The 19526-nt window shown below is 41.8% G+C and overlaps 1 protein-coding gene across 1 annotated transcript in view; it reads right to left on the minus strand.

Annotated features, from left to right (window-relative positions):
- The window catches only part of SLC35B4 (solute carrier family 35 member B4), a 37521-nt gene extending 28237 nt beyond the window's left edge, over positions 1 to 9284 (minus strand). The window contains exons 1-2 of the mRNA XM_021692915.1: positions 9127 to 9284; positions 2544 to 2657 (exon numbers count right to left, since the gene is read on the minus strand). Of these exons, the coding sequence (XP_021548590.1) occupies positions 2544 to 2657; positions 9127 to 9203 (191 nt within the window). The 5' untranslated portion in view covers positions 9204 to 9284. The remainder of the gene's footprint in view (positions 1 to 2543; positions 2658 to 9126) is intronic.
- Positions 9285 to 19526: the final 10242 nt, after the last annotated feature.

A 19526-nucleotide genomic window follows, 5' to 3' on the forward strand; every position in this document is an offset into this window, starting at 1 on the left:
GATTAGTTGACCATATAGTTGTGGGTCCATTTCTGGGTTCTCTATTCCATTCTATTGATCTGTGTGTCTGTATTTGTGCCATTACCATACTGTCTTGATGACTACAGTTTTGTAATATAGCTTGAAATCTGGAATTGTGATGCCTCCAGTTTTGTTTCTCTTTTTCAGGATAGCTTGGGCTATTTGGGGCACACAGATTAATGGAACAGAATAGAGAACCCAGAAATGGACCCACAACTGTATGGTCAACTAATATTCAACAAAGCAGGAAAAAATATCCAATTGGAAAAAAGACAGTCTCTTCAACAAATGGTGTTGGGAAAGCTGGACAGCATCATGCAGAAGAATGAAATTGGACCACTTTCTTACACCATACACAAAAATAAATTCAAAGTGGATGCAAGACCTAAATGTGACACAGAAAGCCATCAAAATCTAGAGGAGAACACAGGCAGCAACCTCTCTGACCTTGGCCACAGCAACTTCAACAAAAGCAAAAATGAGATATTGGGACTTCATCAAGATAAAAACCTTCCACACAGCAAAGGAAACATTCAACAAAACTAAAAGGCAGCCTACAGAATGGGAGAAGATATTTGCAAGTGACATATCTGATAAAGGCTTAGTATCCCAAATCTATAAAGAACTTACCAAACTCAATGCACAAAAAACCCAAATATTCTTAAGAAATGGGCAGAAGACATGAATAGACACTTTTCTAAAGAAGACATCCAGATGGCTAACAGACACAACATCACTCATCAGGGAAATACCAATAAAAACCACGATGAGACACCATCTCACACCTGTCAGAATGGCTAAAATTAATGCAAGAAGAACAGGTTTTGGTGAGGATGTGGAGAAAGGGAAGCCTCTTGCATTGTTGGTGGAAATGCAAACTGGTGTAGCTACTCTGGAGAACAGTATGGAGGTTCCTCAAAAACTCAAAAATAGAACTACCCTACTATCCAGCAATTGCACTAAAGGTATTTACCCAAAGGATTAAAAAATACAGATTTGAAGGGGTACATGCACCCTGATGTTTACAGCAGCATTATCAACAATAGCCAAACTATGGAGAGAGCCCAAATGTCCATCAACTTATGAATGAATAAAGAAGATGTGGCATATATATACAAGGGAATATTACTCAGCCATTAAAAAAAAAAGAAATCTTACCATTTGCAACCACATGGACGGAGCTAGTGTATTATACTAAGTGAAATAAGTCAGTCAAAGAAATATAAATACCATATGATCTCACTCACATATGGAATTTAAGAAACAAAACAGATGAACATATGGGAAAGGGGGGAAAAAGGAGAGAGGGAAACAAACCATAGGAGACTCTTAACAGTAGAGAACTGAGGGGTGATGGAGGGAGGTTGGTAGGGGATGGGTAGATGGGTCATGGGCATTAAGGAGGGCACTTGCGATGAGCACTGGGTGTCTCATATAAGTGATGAATCATTGAATCTACTCCTGAAACCAATATTGCACTGTATGTTAACTAACTAAACTTTAAATAAAAATTTGAAAATAGGATAAAACAATAGAGTGATTTTTAAAAAAAATGTGGGGGCTCCTACCATGATGTAAATGTTGGTCTAGAGAATGGAAAGTTTTATGTAAATATTAAAGCCAATGAAGAAACAACCTACTCAGAATACTTAGCATCACGTTGGGAAATTCAAAAGCACAATATTAATAACAAAATTCAACCACATTTTCTATAGCAGGCTACTCGGAAATGTTGTAAAAGAACACCAACCACCGTGGTTGGTCTTAACCGGTCCTTGGATACATTCACACCAGGAAAATCCCTATCAGCAGGATTACGTGTCCTGATCTTACTACACACTCACAACTGGATGCATTACACTTTTATTTCCAGTCCCTCTCAGCAAGAATGTAGAATTTTCAATACACTGTTTATTAGAAGAACTGTCTTGTTTTCTATTTGGCCCCCTGAGTACAGTTATGCAAATCTGGACTAATGGGGGGAGGTCTGGAATCAACAATTTTGCCTTAGCTTGCCATTCACTTCCTTTTAATTGAGAGGAAATGCACGTAACATAAAATCAACCGTTTTAAAGTGAACAATTCAGTGGCATTTAGTATATCACGAGGCTGCATAAGCACCACTTCTGTTTATTCCCCAAGCCCATTCATTTTTAAAAAGGACCAGTAATACCACTCTTAGTGTATTTCATAACTTTACCAACATGAGGCTAGCATACAAAACTATTAAAAAACATTGTGGTCACACTAAGCCTTTTACCAACCATATATTACACACATACACACATTGTAGTCTCCGTCATAATTATTTTGTATTGCAGTGGGAATTTTATTCTAAAAACAGGTTCCCTGGAGTCTCACAATATATTAAATTCAGAAAATGAATTACCATTATTATTCTACTAATATCTTTGACACAGATCTTATAAAAGGATATCTCATACCCTATCTAGTTACCAGAAAAGTCCTGAACTTCTTTAAAAAAAAAAACAAAGCCTAAAAGAGACTTCAATGTGCCATACCTTATTGGGATAGCTGGCCGCTTCCTTCCCAAATCAGCTTCAAAGAGGAAGCCTTCCACAGCAATAAATAAAAATTGTGCAAATGTCACAATGTTCCCGCATCCTGGATGCTTCCTGTGTAGTAAAAAACAAAGAGGCAAATAATGTACAAAAAGTTGAGATAAAGGGCACCAAGACTTGTTATATTGATAGTTTCAAGTAACAGGGAGGACCGATTTCTATTACCCACTGTCCTTTATCTCAGATTTCATATCCCATGGATCACACACATCTATCAATAGAGCTCACAGAGAAGAATGTCAAGCTTGCTTATTTCACTCTTCCCTAGGTGTAACAGGCCATGAGTAAGAATTGTGCTAACACTCATTCTCAGAACTACCATACAACTTTTCTAGTAAACTGTGGGAAATTGGTCGTATGTACTTGGGATACTCACTTCATTGAATTGGCTTTAGTCAGAATCCTAGTCAGCCTCAGCAGCAAAGCCCAAGCACAGAAATATGCTCAGGTCTCCTGGAATGTTTACATAGCCTCCTGACCAGGAACCACCAAGACTACTGTCAACAGAAGACATGCACCCACTGTTGGTGACTGGGACATCACCTTAGAGAAAGTCCCCCTGGGGGCAATGATTGGTTCTTGGGGTGGGGAGATTCATACTCTTTTTTTGAAGTATCAAGCACTCTTTTTTGAAGTATCAAGTATATATAAATACAGCACATGAACCAGTATATATTGTATCTCTGGGGGGGGTGATTAGGAAAAAATGTCTACAGACAAAGGGTCTTTGACAGGGGTAAGGAGAGATAAGGAGCAATAAGAAGGAGCAAAGGCCGAAGAACACTACTATCATCTACTGTTCCCCACAGCCCTGAACACAAGTATATTAGGTACTCCACAAACGGTGGAATTGAATCGAACCTCTTCAGTGATCCACGTAAGGGCTGAAGAGTCTTCCACAGTATCTGTTAGGAACATATTTACAAGGCAGAAAAAGTCCTTCTGACCTCACTCTTGAAACACTCTGCGAAAAGCCGGTTACTTAAAATGTTTGTGGTTTGGAGTTTGTCCTCCATCAGCTTCTGCTCAGTCACTGGAAGTACAAAGTGACCAGTTGTCTCTGTTTCCCTGAAGCTTCCAGGTTTCTCAGGCTTCATATTCCGTTTTCTCATCTTATCAAGGACATTTATTTACCAGAGGCTAGTGATGAGATGATTACTGTATTATAAATGTACTATTACATCTAATATAATGCTATTTATAAAAACAACCTCGTTCTCTACTGGTGTTTTTTTTTTTTAAAGATTTTATTTATTTATTAGAGAGCGAGCGAGAGAGAGAAACAGCATGAGAAGGGAGAGGGTCAGGAGAAGCAGGCTCCCCGCTGAGCCAGGAGCCCAATGCGGGGCTCGATCCCAGGACTCCGGGATCACGACCTGAGCCGAAGGCAGTCACTTAACCAACTGAGCCACCCAGGCGCCCACTCTACTGGTGGTATTATTATTAAATAGCAATGTCAAGTATACAAGTTCTTAAATACACCCATCAGGCATAAAATAGATAACCCTGAACATAAGCCACTCTTGTGTGGAGCTATGCTTACCATCTGCAACAACTGCGGCTACTCTTTAGGCTCTATGAAGGTGTTCTTGAAAACTACTGCTTTATATTCAACCATTTCTTTTAGCATTTATGTTCAGGGGATACAGGGTAAACACTGCAAGAAGCCATAAACAATCACGTAAGACACTGACCTCATTCAAAGAGCTAATTAAAACCATTAGCCTCATTATGAGTGACAGGAGAAGGTACTTTAGCTCTACCTAGTTCCTGGCAGGGTGCTTTTCAGCTCTGGTTAGGCTGCTCTTTAGAAACCCACATGCCTGGGGGCGCCTGGGTGGCTCAGTTGGTTAAGCGGCTGCCTTCAGCTCGGGTCATGATCCCAGAGTCCTGGGATCGAGCCCCGCATCGGGCTCCCTGCTCGGCGGGGAGCCTGCTTCTCCCTCTCCCTCTGCCTGCCTCTCTGCCTACTTGTTCTCTCTCTCTCTCTCTCTCTCTCTCTCTCTCTCTGTCAAAATAAATAAATAAATAAAATTAAAAAAAAAAGAAACCCACGTGCCTGAGGAGCACCCTCCCCCCCCCCCCCCCCCCCAGTTCTGCTCAGACTGCTGTGGGGTAGGGCCCCGGAACCTGTACTTTTCAAAGCTCTCTGCTTAATTGAGGTGCAGCCAGAGCTGAGAACCACTAGTGTAGGTCTGGGGAAAGTGCTGGAAGATGTGTGTGGGAGTGTGTGTATGCGCCTACGTAAGATGGGCAGGTGATTCCCATATGCTATCACAGGGCTGAGAACCACCCAAGGTGGTTAAAATTACACAATGACGGGCAGGATCCAGTTCTCTAGAGTGGAAGTTAATTACCCTAAGTCTTGTTTCCTTATCTTTAAAATGCGAACAGTATTAGTGCCTATCTCACTGGTTTATGGTAGAGTAAACAAGCCAGTCCCTGAAAAGCACTTAATAGTGTGCCACAGAGGGAAAAAGGCAAAGACTAACATTAGGATCTTGCACCCTGGAAGGTCTTCAATTAAAGATAAAGACATTTATCTTGACCAATTTTTCTCACCTATAAAGTGCAAGTGATAGATTTTTAATTTTGTAATGAGGATTCCATGAGAAAATGTAAATTGCCAACACAAGACTTAGCCCAAATGGGGTTCATCAAGCTTCCCTGCTTCCCACCCATTTTTTTCTTTACCAAAAGATGAGGCCAATTCAATTAAAGAACAATTGAGGAGAACATATCACATGTAAAGTTAGGTGCTGGGGAGCTCCCAATGTGACGGAGACCTGAGCCCTTAAGGAGATGACAATGTAATGAATGAGGCAAACATGAGAGTATGAAACAGATAAGAACCCAGTGCCACACAGGGAAGGTGAGGACCAACGGTGTCCAATTCATCTTCATGCCCCGCTCTCTGGGCCCAGTATCTGGCCTTCACTCAAGCGGCTGAATGAATGTGAGGGTGACCTAAAATATTGTATGAAAGATTAAAAAACCATTTATTTCTAAAACTGACTCACTTTACAAGTGTATACCTCACAGGATTTTTTTAAAAGGCATAATAAATTTTACCTTTATTTTACAAAGGTAGTTGTAATTATGCCCATTTCATTGCTGAAGACACTGAGGGCCACATGGCACTGACTCGGGGAAGTCTCACAGGGCCACAGGGCAAATAAGTGATGTTTGCAGACTCCATTATATTACTGTTTACAATTCAGTGTTTTTTACTATAGAGTTGTACGGCTATTACCATTTTAGGATACCTCCCAAAGAAATCTCATACCCATTAGGGTCCCTCTCCATTGCCCCCTCCCCCATCCCTTGACAACCCTATTCTTTTTTTTTTTTTTTTTTGGTCACTATATGTATTTTTATTTTTAAATTTACATTCAGTACAATTCACTTTTTTGGGGGGGTATACAGTACTAAGAGCCTTGACAAATGCTTAGGGTTATGTAATCGCCAACATAATCAAGATAGGGTTCTATCAGACAAACAAGTTGACAACCCTATTCTACTTTGTGTCTATTTCCACAGTATTTTAAAATATCCCTAATGTACTCACATAATTAAATTTTTTTAAAAAATCAACTTAGCTTTTCGGGAAACATACTGTTGAATGGCTACCAATGGAACTATTTGTTTTAACTTTAGTAATTCATTTTTAAAACTTCAATGTAAAAACTTGGATCCTTTTCCCTAAATCACTTGTTTTCTTGAACTTTACTCCTTAGAAATTATAATCACCAACTGCAAAGTTTCTCTTACTTTGAATTCTCTTTGGCAAGCATTCAAATTTTTACTTCAAAGACAAGCAACTTTGAAGAGAAAGAAGTTTATGCCTTTCATATTTCTTCTTTCAGATTTAGGAAACTTCCTACTTGAGTCAAAATGATGCACTTGATTGTAAAATAAGATAGGAAAAAGAAAATGTTTCAGATTGTTTTCCTGAAGTAAGACATGCGCTACCTTGGCTAGCTAGTTAGCTGATGTGTGTGCATCCTGTTTCTAAGCTCTTTCAGGAGGGAGATCAAGGCATCCATTCATGACTTCATGTCTGTCTTGTACACTGCGTGGTGCTTTTTATTATAGATCCCAATTATAGATATAAAAATCAAAAAGACAAAACCTAGATTTGTTTTCCAATTTGGGGAAAATGGAGAAAAATGTTTCCTTCTCCCTACAAGTCACTCTAGCATTTCCATTTATACTTAGTGTTCTACTTGGCACTTACTAGGGCACATAATGGTTCCAAGGAAGCCATATAAGAGCACAGTTCCCGCTCTATAAAAATTTATGAGCTTTCCACTGTGATGTCCCAAGATAAAGTAAAAAATTATGAGGAGGCCAAATCTACAAAGGACCTTAAAGACCATGTGGTCCAACCTGCTCTTATTTTATTGATCTTTAACAGAGTAAGTTGTGAGCTGCCCAAGCCAATCAGGAAAAAGCTGCTATTCAGTCTGATGTACACCACTCACTGAATATATAAATGTACCCCTCACCGCTTTATGAAAACCCATTGCTGTATCCAAAAAGTCAGATTTACAAAAAAGATAAATGAGGAAGATTTATATATAAATTCTTCTAAGCGTTCTAAATAGAAGCTCCTATAATTCACCAAAACATTCTGTAAAGTTAGATTTATCCACAACTTTTCAGGAGTAGCTTATAAAACAAGGTTTACCCTTACTGAAACCGAAGTTGTTAGAGACAAGAGGAAGTCAGTTTGGGGCGCCTGGGTCCTGGGATAGAGCCCCGTGTCCAGCTCACTGCTCGGCAGGGTCCTACTTCTCCCTCTCCCACTCCCTCCCCCCACCCCGCTTGTGTTCCCTCTCTTGCTGTCTCTCTCTGCCAAATAAATAAAAAATCTTAAGAAAAAAAAAAAAGTCAGTGTGCTTCAGGTGCTTTGCACGTGCATTTCATTGAACCCTTCAAAACTCTGTGAGGCTGGGAGAGCCACCACCGGCCTTTCACAATTCAAAGAACAGACTCAGGAGATCAAGTAATTTAGCCAAGAGCTCACACTTAGTAACGAGGGCCTTCAGGTGCTAGCATATTATGACGTCATACAGCCTTTGGCAGGATTTAATTTAATGACATATTCAAAACAAGTATTATATTTATATATATATTCATAATATATTATTCTATGACCTTCATTTCCATGGCTGGCCTGATTTTCTCACTTTTTAAATATTTTTAAATCAATTTCCCAAATGACCTTCCTTTGAAGTATACCAGACTGACAAGTGGATACATTTTTAATTTTTTTTATTTTTAAACCTCTCTCCAACTATGCTCCAAATAAGTGGCAGATCTTTATCAACACTTTCTGTGTAAGATTTCAAGCTCTGTAATAGCAAAAATTAACCCACACCTTAAGTAAACTGATTGCTTCAGAATGACTAATCAATGGTATCATGAAAACAAAATAAATACACTTGTAGTAGGCTCCAGGTGAAGCACTGACCAAAATTCTGTGGGCTGCTCAAGTTCAAAAATAACAGGGAGGTTGCAAAAGGTACTGGACTAGGGTGTAGGTATCTTGGATTCTAGTTCTGGCCCTGCCACCTACAAGTAGTAAAAGCCCATCTAACTTCTTGGGACCTGTTTCACTTTCAGTAAAAGAGATTATACCTCCTGACCTATTTGGTACACAAGACTGTTCTGATGGCCAGGGGAGATGTGCAGATTCAGATATATGGCACTAAAGGACACCACATACAGTTTATTCTCCAGCCAGAAAAGGGAGGCCCAGAGCGGCTAAATAAAAAGGAGGACCCAACCAAGACTTGAGATTCAGTCCTGAGCCTTTTCTAGTCTACCTGTTGTGTTTCTATAACAACAGCTCCACTGAACTTTGCCCATTACTCAACATTATTTGAGTGCCACCTCAATAAAGCTAACCTAGCTTCCCTTTGGGAAAGTGTCATAATCATTCTTAATTTATAAAGTTACGCCTCGAAATGCATGTTTCTCAACCTAGAGACTGTAATATCTTAAAAGCTGGAATTCTCTCTGGTCAAGTGGACGGGCCTTGTGAATAAGTTAAGAATCCATTCGACTACATCATCGGGATGTATGTTTGGGTCAAGTACTCATAACCATCTCTAAGGCCAATAAAACAAATGCTTTAGGGGCCACCTTAATGAAACTCACTGCTGCGAGTACAAAATCAGACTGCGTTAGAAGTCAAAGAGCTTTGCTCAAGTCAAACGTGTGGCATTAACAGGATCGCGAAAAGAGCTGGAGGAGCGCTGGGTTCTGCCACGAGCTCCCTGCCGACCTTGGACCCGTCACGAGAAAAACTCTGCAGCCTTCAATCCCCCAGGGTGTGGAGAGCGGGTGAGGACAGCAGCACCCCCGGCGCTCCCCTCCGAGGATGCGGACAAACTGGTGGGCAGGATAGCGGCCAGCGCGCAGGACCCCGGAGCAACCGCCTCCGCCGGGTCCCAGGCCGTCCCACCCCCGCCCCCGCGCGCTGCGAGCGGGGGTGCGGCCCGCGAAGGTCACTCACCGGGCCAGGAGCTCTAGGAAGATCACATTACTGCAGCAGCCTGCGAACACCAGGCCCACCGCGAAGGCCGGGCGCATGGCCGGAGCGGTGAGAGGAGAGCGAGCGCGTAGAGGAGGCGCCCGCTTATACCGCCACCCCAGGAAGCCGGGCTGCTGCGTCCGCCGCGGCACAGAACATCCCCACAGTGCCGCAGCGCTGCTCTCCTTCGGCACCGCCGCCGGCTCCCCTTCCCCCGCGGCCGCCACCAACGTAGCCGGCCGAGGAGCTGTAGTTCGCAGCCAGCCTGGGCCCCATTCATCCGAGGGGGCGTCCCGGTCCCAGCTAGACTACACATCCCAGGATGCTGCGCGCCCTCACGTCAGGCTGTGTGGCGTCCCGCCTCAAGGTTCTTCCGCTAGAGAGGAGAGTGGGCCGAGGTGCCCGTCATGCCTAGCGCGGAAAGAGGCCGCTGGGCTTGCTGGGAAGTGAAGTTCCAATGCTGTCAACGTGGTCTCTTGCGAGGCCGCCGAGGGCTCAGAAAGGAATTCGTCCCTCGCTGTAACACCAAACTCACAGCTGACGGCACTAGAACTACAGACCTGATGGATTGTCGGAGGTGTTATCATCTGAAACAATTCTCCTGAATTGAGTGAAAGTAGAAATCCCTGTGAACTCGCTTGTCTACCTCTTGAAAAGAACATTAGACTAGAATCTTGGCTCAATCCCTAATCAGCTCCACTATGTCAGTCAACTTCTTTGAGCCTGAGTCTCATCCTAGGTAAAGATAGAAACAGTAATGCCTATCTTACCTGGTTCTGTGGATCTTGTTTAAATGCAGGTTATGATTCACTAGAACTGTGGTGTGTCCTGAGATTTGGCGTTTCTGGCATGTTCTCCCGTGACGCTGATGCTACTGGTCTGTGGACCACACTTTGAAGAACAGATGCCTATAAAACAGATGACTCGAGAGACCTCTCTATCCCACCCCTCCTACTGGTTCGGGGACTTTGTGCCAGCCAACTTGATCCTGCTCAAACAAACTTACTTTACTTTTTCATTTGGCCACCAAGTATCTTTAAAGAGCAATCTAAATTCATAGTCTTTGCTTTTTACTCTGATCAAAGCCCAATTATGGAAAGCAGTCTCATTCAGACTCCTAATGACCTCTTAATGGTCAAAACCTTATGCCACGTGCTCACCTTACTTGATCTTGCAGTGGCTTTTGACAATGAAAGTTCCATCTTCTTGACATTCTCTTGTCCATCTGCTTATAAGACATGAGTCTCCTGTTTCTCTTTCTACCTCTCTGACTTTTTTTTTTTTTCAGTTTTGTTTGCGGGCTTTTGTACCTCTGCCCCAAGTCTACCAAAGTTCCATTATTTGTCCCTCTTCTTACTGCCCTAAACCCTTCCTATTGGTGATCTCAACTCTGTAACTTCAACCATCATTATATGTAACTGTGAGCCTATGTGTGTATAAATGTACATGTACAACCCCAATTTCCTGTGTGCCTTAAATAAAACTTTCCAACAGCTTATTTGACTTCTTCAGCAATATATCCTGTAAACCCTTCAGCTTAAGCATATACACAGCTCATCTACCCTTCCATATAGGCTCTTATTTCTTTTTTTTTTTTTAAGATTTTATTTATTTATTTGAGAGAGAGAGCACGAGCAGGGGTTGGGGCAGACAGAGAGGGAGAAGCAGACTCCCCGCTGACCTGGGAGCCCAATGAGAGGATCGATCCCAGGACCCTGGGATCATGACCTGAGCCCAAGGAAGACGCTCAACCAACTGAGCCACCCAGGTGCCCCGATAGGCCCTAATTTCTATTAAGGACATTATCTACCACCTATTCTCTTTGGGCAGAAACCTGAAAGATTTTCACAGACTTCCTCGCCTTCCCACCACACAGTTATTTGATCTCTACATCCTGTCAAGTATGCCTCACAAGTATATCTAGTTCCAGCCTCTCTACCCACTTATCCTCCTGTGAAAGCCTCTGAACATGTCTTGGTATCTTCAACCTCTGCCTTCTTCAAACCATCCTCCATGCTGTCTCCAGACTGTGTTTCCAAAAACTCAAACTATGTCACGCTGCTATTCCAAAATGTCTGTTCCAGTTGTCTAAAACTGCATAATAGACCACCCTGAAGTGTAGTGATTCAAAATATAGTGTAGATCCAAAAAAGAAAAATTCTTTCTTACAGTTCTTTATGTTATACACATTCAACACACAGCAAGTCCATTCTCCATTGGAGTTTCTGATGCAGTTGTGGTCAGATGTCAGGTGAGGTTGGAGTCACCTGAAAGCTTGACTGGGCTGAGGAACAGCCCTCTCCACACGGTCTCTCTTAGGCTGTACTTCTTCACAATACTGTGGACTCAGGCTAGCTGAACTTCTTATATGATAACTGACACCCCTAGAACAAGTTTTTCAAGAAATCAAAGCAGAAGCCGCAGTGGCCTCAGAAATCACACAGTGTCACTTGTACCAAGTTCTATTGGTTTCATTGGCCTCACCAAATTCACTGTGGGAGAGGACTAACAAAGGCATCAGTTGGGTGTGGGGCAGGAGGGCATCTCTGAAGACTAGCCACACAACACTTCTTGGCACCTTGTGTAAAATTTACCCTTGTAGAAGATGTACAAGCATGTCACAATCAAGCCTCAGTTTACCTCTGTAGTTTCATCTCCTGCCATTCTTCCCAGTGTTACCCAGACCCCAGACTCTTGCCACATTAAACACTCTCTGTTTTCTGAGTTTACAATGACTTTCAAAATTCACATCTCTGCACATGCCATTCTGCCTGCTCAGAATACCCCCTTTCTCCTTGGTCACCTCCTACTCATCCTTTTATGGCAGTAGAGGACGGTGGAGCAAGTAGATACTTCTGCACTGTGCGGAGGAAAGGTCCCCTCTCAGACACCACTTTTCTGTGTGTAGGCTTTCAATGCACCATTCCTGGCTCCTCTTCTATCTGTAGCACTCCATCCATACCACCTGAACAAAGCCATGAAGCATGTTGTATTGTAGTTGTCATATTCATGTCTGTCTCCCCTATAGACCATGCCCCTTGGTGGACAAAACCAAGAATAACTAATTCATCTCTTGATCCTTAGCATCATATACAGTGATTGATACATACTATGTACATATGCTTTTTTGTTGAATGAATGAGCTTTGCTTTATTATTTGAGTCAAATAATTTGTACCTCATAAATTCAATAAATATGTACATTTTATTAAATATTTTTATTAAATATTACATATTTTCAGCATAACTAATTTTTAAACATCAAAAATGCCAACATCAAAAATGCACTGCTCAATTAATTTGCACAAACGTTGATCTATATAACCAAGACCCTGGCCAAGAAACAGAACATTACCAGCATCCCAGAAGCTCCTTGTTTCCCCTCCCAATCACTAATCCCCCCTAGGAATAACTACTTTTCTCTTTCTAGCACCAGAATTTGTTTTGCCTGTTTGGGGACTTCACATAAATGGAATCATACAGCATATTTTCTTTTGTTTCTGCTTCTTTCACTCAACATTCTGTTTCTGTTTGTTTGTGTTGTTGCATGTATTTGTAGTTCATTTATTTTCATCGCTCTCCAACATTTCTTTCCATGAATATACCACAAATTATTTCTCTCTTCTGCTGGTAATGGGCATTTTGGCTATTACAAATAGTGCTACTATGGAATTTGTTGTACATAGGTTCTAGTGAACTTTTAAGCACATGTTTCTGTTGGATATGAGTATATTCATCAAGGTCTAGTCAAGAAACAGAAATCACACAGTAATGAATGGGGACAGTTTTTATAAAGAGTTACAAACTAGTAACAGAGAATTCATTACTATAAGGAGTTAAGAAACCCCCAAGATGATACAAATAACAGATACAAGGCACAGCTATTACTTAGGACCAAGGCAGACAACCCAAGGAAGGAACAAATTTGGAAGAGGGCCTTCTTGAAAGCCAAACTGAGATTCACTCACTGAAAAGAGTGTGATTATGGCCCTCTGGCTAGCAGAGAAGTTCAGTGAGCTGCTGATCAAACTCGCTGTGAGCGACCCCCTCTGGGGTCTAGCTGGGTCACCGGCCAACTCATCAGGAAGCTTCCTGGGGGTATTGTACTTTCTAGGTAGCTGGCTGGGGTCTGGCAGAACTCTCTAGTCACCCTCTGTAAGGGTACTGATGAACTCACTGAGGTGAGGGCCACAGGGTACCTCTGGGGCTGCAGGAACAAGAAGAGAGGGACAGCACCAGAACCCACAAGACAAACCACCTCCTTCTGCTCTGCTCCCATAGCACCCATTGGGTCACCTGGCAGAGGAAAGACATCCATAGCATCCAGCTCCAGCCCCACATGCAAAGCCATCAAGAGTGAATTTGGAGCTGAGAGGCTGCAAATCAACAACTGGGACACCCCAGGGGATTTTTAGTGGTCATTTCAACTTTAAGATTTTCTTTGTTTTGGGGCGCCTGGGTGGCTCAGTTGGTTAAGCCACTGCCTTCGGCTCAGGTCATGATCCCGGAGTCCCGGAATTGAATCCCGTCAGGCTCCCTGCTCAGCGGGGGAGTCTGCTTCTCCCTCTGACTCCCCCATCTCGTGCTCGCTCTCTCACAAATAAATTTTAAAATCTTTAAAAAAAATATTTTCATCGTTTCATCATAAAACCAAAGTTATGCAGTATAGGCAAGACTTCATCTCCCAGACTTTTTCTTCTTTTTCCCCTGAGTTCAAAATTCTAGCATCCTTGAATGAATAGAATTTCTTAGACAGCAGCCGGGCTCAATGAGTTCAACCTTCATACAACCCTCTTCCCTGGTGAAGAAGGACCTATCACTTTGGGCACGTTCATCATCTCTGCCTCCTTGTTTGTCAGCAGGAAACGCTGGTTTTTAAATGGTTTTTAAAAACCATTTTTGCTTCTAGTGCCAGCCACTCAGACATATTTTGAATCATTTATAAAATCCACTTAACCAAGTTGTTGACAAAAAAATTAAGTAAGATGACTCCTGCGGAATAGTGCTTGACAAGTGTCCTCAAGTTGATAATCCTACAGAGATTTGTCACTTGATTTTTGTTTAACCTATTTTCCAGATGTACCACACGAGGATGATTTTCTTCTCTCCATATCACATAAATCTTGAGGTGCTTGGAGCTGTGTCCTGGAAAGACACACTATAAATATACTTAAGATATTATTTATAAAGTCAAAATATTTCTGTTGCTTGTTTCAGAGGTCAGATTCAAGCAATGCCCCAGCGTATTGATAGATGTATGCACTCTAGCTTCTTCAAGGACATTATTCAAGGACAGATTTCCTTTTTCAGAGCACTACATTAAGACACATAGTTTTGGAGTTTGGGCTAGGAAGGCAATCTTCCCGACCAGAATGTTAGTGGCAAAGGTCGAGGACTTTGTCTTATTAGCCACAGTATCTTCTACATCTAGATATGTCTGGCTTAGAGCAGATGTTCAGTTAGTAATGATTGGATGGTAGGAAGGAAGGAAGACAGGAGGAAAGAAAAAAAGGGATGGAGGGACAGACAGAGGAACAAGTGGAGGGAGGGAGGATGGAAGGGAGAAGGAAGGATCTTTAGTAAAACCAGTTCCTTTTTAGGGAACACTTTTTTTAAAAATTTATTTAAATTAGAGAGAGAGAGAGCTCAAGCAGGGGAAGCAGCAAGCAGAGGGAGAAGCAGGCTCCCTGGGGCGCAGTCCCAGGACCCTGGGATCATGACCTGAGCTGAAGGCCGAATCTTTTTTTTTTTTTTTTTTAAGATTTTATTTATTTAACAGAGAGAGACACAGCGAGAGAGGGAGCACAAGTGGGGGGAGTGGGAGAGGGAGAAGCAGGCTTTCTGCCGAGCAGGGAGCCCGATGTGGGGCTCGACCCCAGAACCTTGGGATCATGACCTGAGCCGAAGGCAGACGCTTAACGACTGAGCCACCCAGGCGCCCTGAAGGCCGAATCTTAACCAACAGCCACCCAGCCGTCCCTTTAGGGAACTTTTATACACAAACAGGAAAGGGGTTGAAAGTGCCACCTGCCATGGGAGATACGACTAACAATCATTACCTGAAGTGCCTAAGTGCCACCAAGCGCCAGTCCTTAGTACCTGGGGCTGTAAGCCAGCTCCGGAATGGCAGGAATCTTGTCTCCTTGATGACCTATGTGCCTTGCAGTTTCCTCCTTCATTTCTGTTTAAACTGATATTTGTTAAATTGTATTATTGAATTGAGGCAGAAAATCTAACTATGAGGAAAAGACAGTTACACTACTTCTAGTAAAAATGATAGCAGAGAACCAAGTTTTCTACATGGTGTGACATGTCTCAGAGTTACGTACTGCATTTCCCCTCTCCCCGCCCAACCCCGAATGACTGAGAAGATTTTAAGGGGGGAAAAAAAAAACCAGACCCATGGGATCATTTAATTTCAATTTCCCTACACTGGTTCTGTCACCTTTTGCCCAACTCAGGTATTAAGTGCATGTGACGCTGTCACTAACCCTTGTCCTGAAACATGCTTTGATCTGTTCCGGGGTGGGGGGCTGGGGGGAAAGTGGTACATCACAGTGTCTGACAATTTCAGCTTATGAAAGCTTCCGCACATACCTCATCAACCCCTCCATCAATTATGTAAGGTAGATAGGGATTATTATTCCTGGGAGGAAATCTGAGGGTTAAGAAGGTTAAATGCATTTTCTAAGGCTCACAAATTTCAATGCATGTGGGGCCAGGCAGGTAAGGTACACGTGCCAAACTGATTTTTCAGGTAAATGTGTGAAACTGGCTGCAAAACATAAGAATTTCGTCGAGGAATTGGAAAGTCTATCTGGATACATTCAAATTCACATTAAAAAACATTTTTAGGCGCACCTGGGTGGCTCAGTCAGTTAAGCATCTGCCTTCGGCTCACGTCATGATCTCAGGGTCCTGGGATCGAGCCCTGCATCGGGATCCCTGTTCAGCGGGGAGTCTGCTTCCCCCTCTCCCTCTGCCCTCCCGCTGCTTGTGCTCTCTAGCTCACTCTCTCTCTTAAATAAATAAAATCTTTAAAAAAATTTTTCTAATTGTTTAACGTACATATAACATAAAATTTACCATTTTAATCCTTTTTAAGTGTACAGTTCAGTGGTATTAAATACATTTATACAGTTGTACAACCATCACCACCATCCATTCCCAGAGCTCTTTTCATCTTGCAAAACTGAAACTCAGTACCCACTGAACAATAACTCCCTATTCTTCTCTCCCCCAGCCCTTAGCAACCATCCTAATTTTTTGGCTCTATAAATTTGACTAGTTAGGTACTTCATTTAAGTAGAATCATACAGTGCTTGTCTTTTTGTGACTGGCTTATTTCACTTAGCATAATGTCCTCCAGGTTCATCCCTGTTGTAGTATGTCAGAATTTCCTTCCTTTTTAAGGCTGGATAATATTCCATTGTATGTATCTACCACATTTTGTTTATCCACTTATCCATTGATGGACATTTGGATTGCTCTCACCTTCTGGTTATTGGGAATCATGCTGTTATGAACCTGGCTGTACAAATATCTCTTTGAGCCTCTGTTTTTAATACTTTTGGGTATGTACCCAGAAGTGGAATTGCTAGATCATTCCACTGGATCATGGTAATTCTATATTTAGTTTTTTGAGGAATATCATACTGTTTCCACAGCAACCACACCATTTTATATTTCCGGCAACAGTACACAAGAGTTCCTTTTCTCCATTTATCTCCCCAACTCTTGTTATTTTCTGGGGTTTTGTTTGTTTGTTTGATAGTAGCAATCGTAATGGATGTAAGGCAGTATCTCACTGTGGTTTTGATTTGCATTTCCATAATGATTAGGGATGTGGAGTATCTTTTCATGTGTTTATTAGTCACTTGTATGTCTTCTTTAGAGAAATGTGTACTCAAAGTCCTTTGTATCCACATTTTTAAATCATGAAGCACAGCCATCTTTGAGACAGATTCTCTCTGCAGACTGCTGGCTCATGACCACTGATCATATCCCAAATGACAGTGCCAGGACGAGGAGGAGGCAGCCCTCCCTTGACCCCTGCTCAGTTTGTACCACCATCTTGCCCCAACACGTTCCCTTTGGGATTGGAGATACTTTTTTTTTTTTTTTACTTTTTCTTCATTTAAAATTTTATTTGCAGATTTGTTTTTGAATTTGTAATACATGAAAATTTACCAGTGTAAAATAATTTTCCTTCCTCTCCTAAACTCCAGTCACCCAGCACCCCTAATTTGAGACTATCATTGTCACTAATGTTTTGTGCATTCTCCCATTTATTACAAAAAAAATTTTTTTAAAAAAAAGTTTAGATGCTATTTTTTTCCCTTAACTATATCTTGGAGAATGTTCCACATTAGCACAATCTTGTTCTTTTTTTAATGACTGCATAATAGTCCATTTATGGATCTGCCATCTTTTATTTAACCAGTCCTCCGTTGTTGGGTTTTTAGATTGTTCTCCATCTTTTGCTCTAGCAAACAGCATTGCATTGAATATCAATGGCATGTATTTCTGAGTAAACCAAACAGGTGGACAGCTGGCCATTACTTAGTTATGAATCATAGTCAAGTTAACTGATTCAAAATTGTACCAAGGACCAAGCTTGGTAGGACCAAGCTTGGTAGTACCAAGCTTTCACAAGACTCCTGTAGTTAAGAATGCTTCTTCCTAAACCATCTCCCTATAACCAGATAGTTAAAAAAAAAAAGACCAGGGGTGCCTGGGAGGCTCAGTTGGTTAAGCGACTGCCTTCGGCTCAGGTCATGATCCTGGAGTCCCAGGATCGAGTTCTGCATCGGGCTCCCTGCTCAGCAGGGAGTCTGCTTCTCCCTCTGACCCTCCCCCCTCTCATGCTCTCTCTATCTCATTCTCTCTCTCAAATAAATAAATAAAATCTTTAAAAAATATAAAAATAAAAAAATAAAAATAAAAGACCAAAGTAGATATTTACTTTAATACTTATGTACAATACAAAATATTATATAGTATACCTCATACATTGTCTGAAAACCACAGCCTAACAATAATTCCTCAGAGATCTACTGTCACCGGGGAAATAAATTTAGTGTCACAAGGGCAAGATTTCAATCTGGTAATTAAGCCAAAATGTCCAGATAATGTGAACTTTAGGACTGAAAGCGAACCGAAAATTGTACTGAAATAATTTTGAATGGATGTCTTCATGTAATTCCCCACCTTATCAAATGTAACACAGTGAACATTGGTTATCCTCATCTTGTGCACGCAGCATCGTGGTTTTGAGCAGTCATTATTGCAGTGTGGGATTCTTACTGAGTCACTGGATGAACCATGGCCTGAGTGCCCTGATACTAAATGATCCCCCATTTCCTCCAGGAAATGGTCTCGGGTGGCCCAAGACTGATCGGTGCTCCTCCAGCGCCTTCTGCTGTCCAGTACTCACCCTAGCCTAGAGCTTAACACGCTATTGAGATGGATCCCTTGCCCGTCTCCTCGCCGCACGCTGTAAGCCCTGTGAGGGCAAGGATAATGTTCTTGGTACTTTTGTGTACCCAGCTCCCAACAACAGTGCCTCGCTTACAATAGTCACTCATAAATATTTGTTAGGTGAATGAGTTATTGAATAAATAAGGAGTGAGTGAATAGTTCGAATTCTCTCCCCATTTTAGTTTTAATTTTGTCTTTGGTACTGTTGCTCTCTGTACATTCAGCGTGTTGGCCTCTGGCAAATGTCCCTTCCAACCCTCTGTAACCTCAGAAACCTGACTGACTGAGCATATGATTGGGTTTAAAAGCGTGTAAGGAATGAAGAGCTCTCTGTGATTCAAGTTTATAGCTTTAGTGCATAATCTTTCTGACAGGTGTTTTGGGAATTCAAAGACATATTTTATTTTCTTTCTGGTTCTTGGGTTCTGCATAGAGTTATCAGTCAGCTGATTGCTAGGTTAGAAAGTTATTGCTGTCTTGTAAGGCTATAAAAATTAATTAAGAGTCGAGTTATGTGCTCAACACACACGTGGGAAGTATGGGATTATATATCACAAAGCTTGCAAAAGTAAGAGCTTAATATGTATTATTTGTTGATTGATAAAGGAAAAGTGCAGAGAATGGTTCTGCTGCCCTCGATAATAATAGCTAACATATGGAGCACTTCATGCTGGGCACTTTACTAAAATTATCTCATTTAATCTTCATAAAAATCCAGTGGGATAGGCACTATTACGATCTCCATTTTACAGAGGAGGAAATTGGGGCTTAGAGAGATTAAGAGACCTTTTCAAAGTGATATAAAGTTGTGAACTTGACTAACACCCAGATCCATCTGGTTCTAGAGACCAGAGTCATAACTGCTCTGCTCCACTGACCCAAGAGATTTTCAGTTTCATCAGA

The sequence above is a fragment of the Neomonachus schauinslandi genome, chromosome 12 (assembly GCF_002201575.2).
Source record: "Neomonachus schauinslandi chromosome 12, ASM220157v2, whole genome shotgun sequence".
Taxonomy (NCBI): Eukaryota; Metazoa; Chordata; class Mammalia; order Carnivora; family Phocidae; genus Neomonachus; species Neomonachus schauinslandi.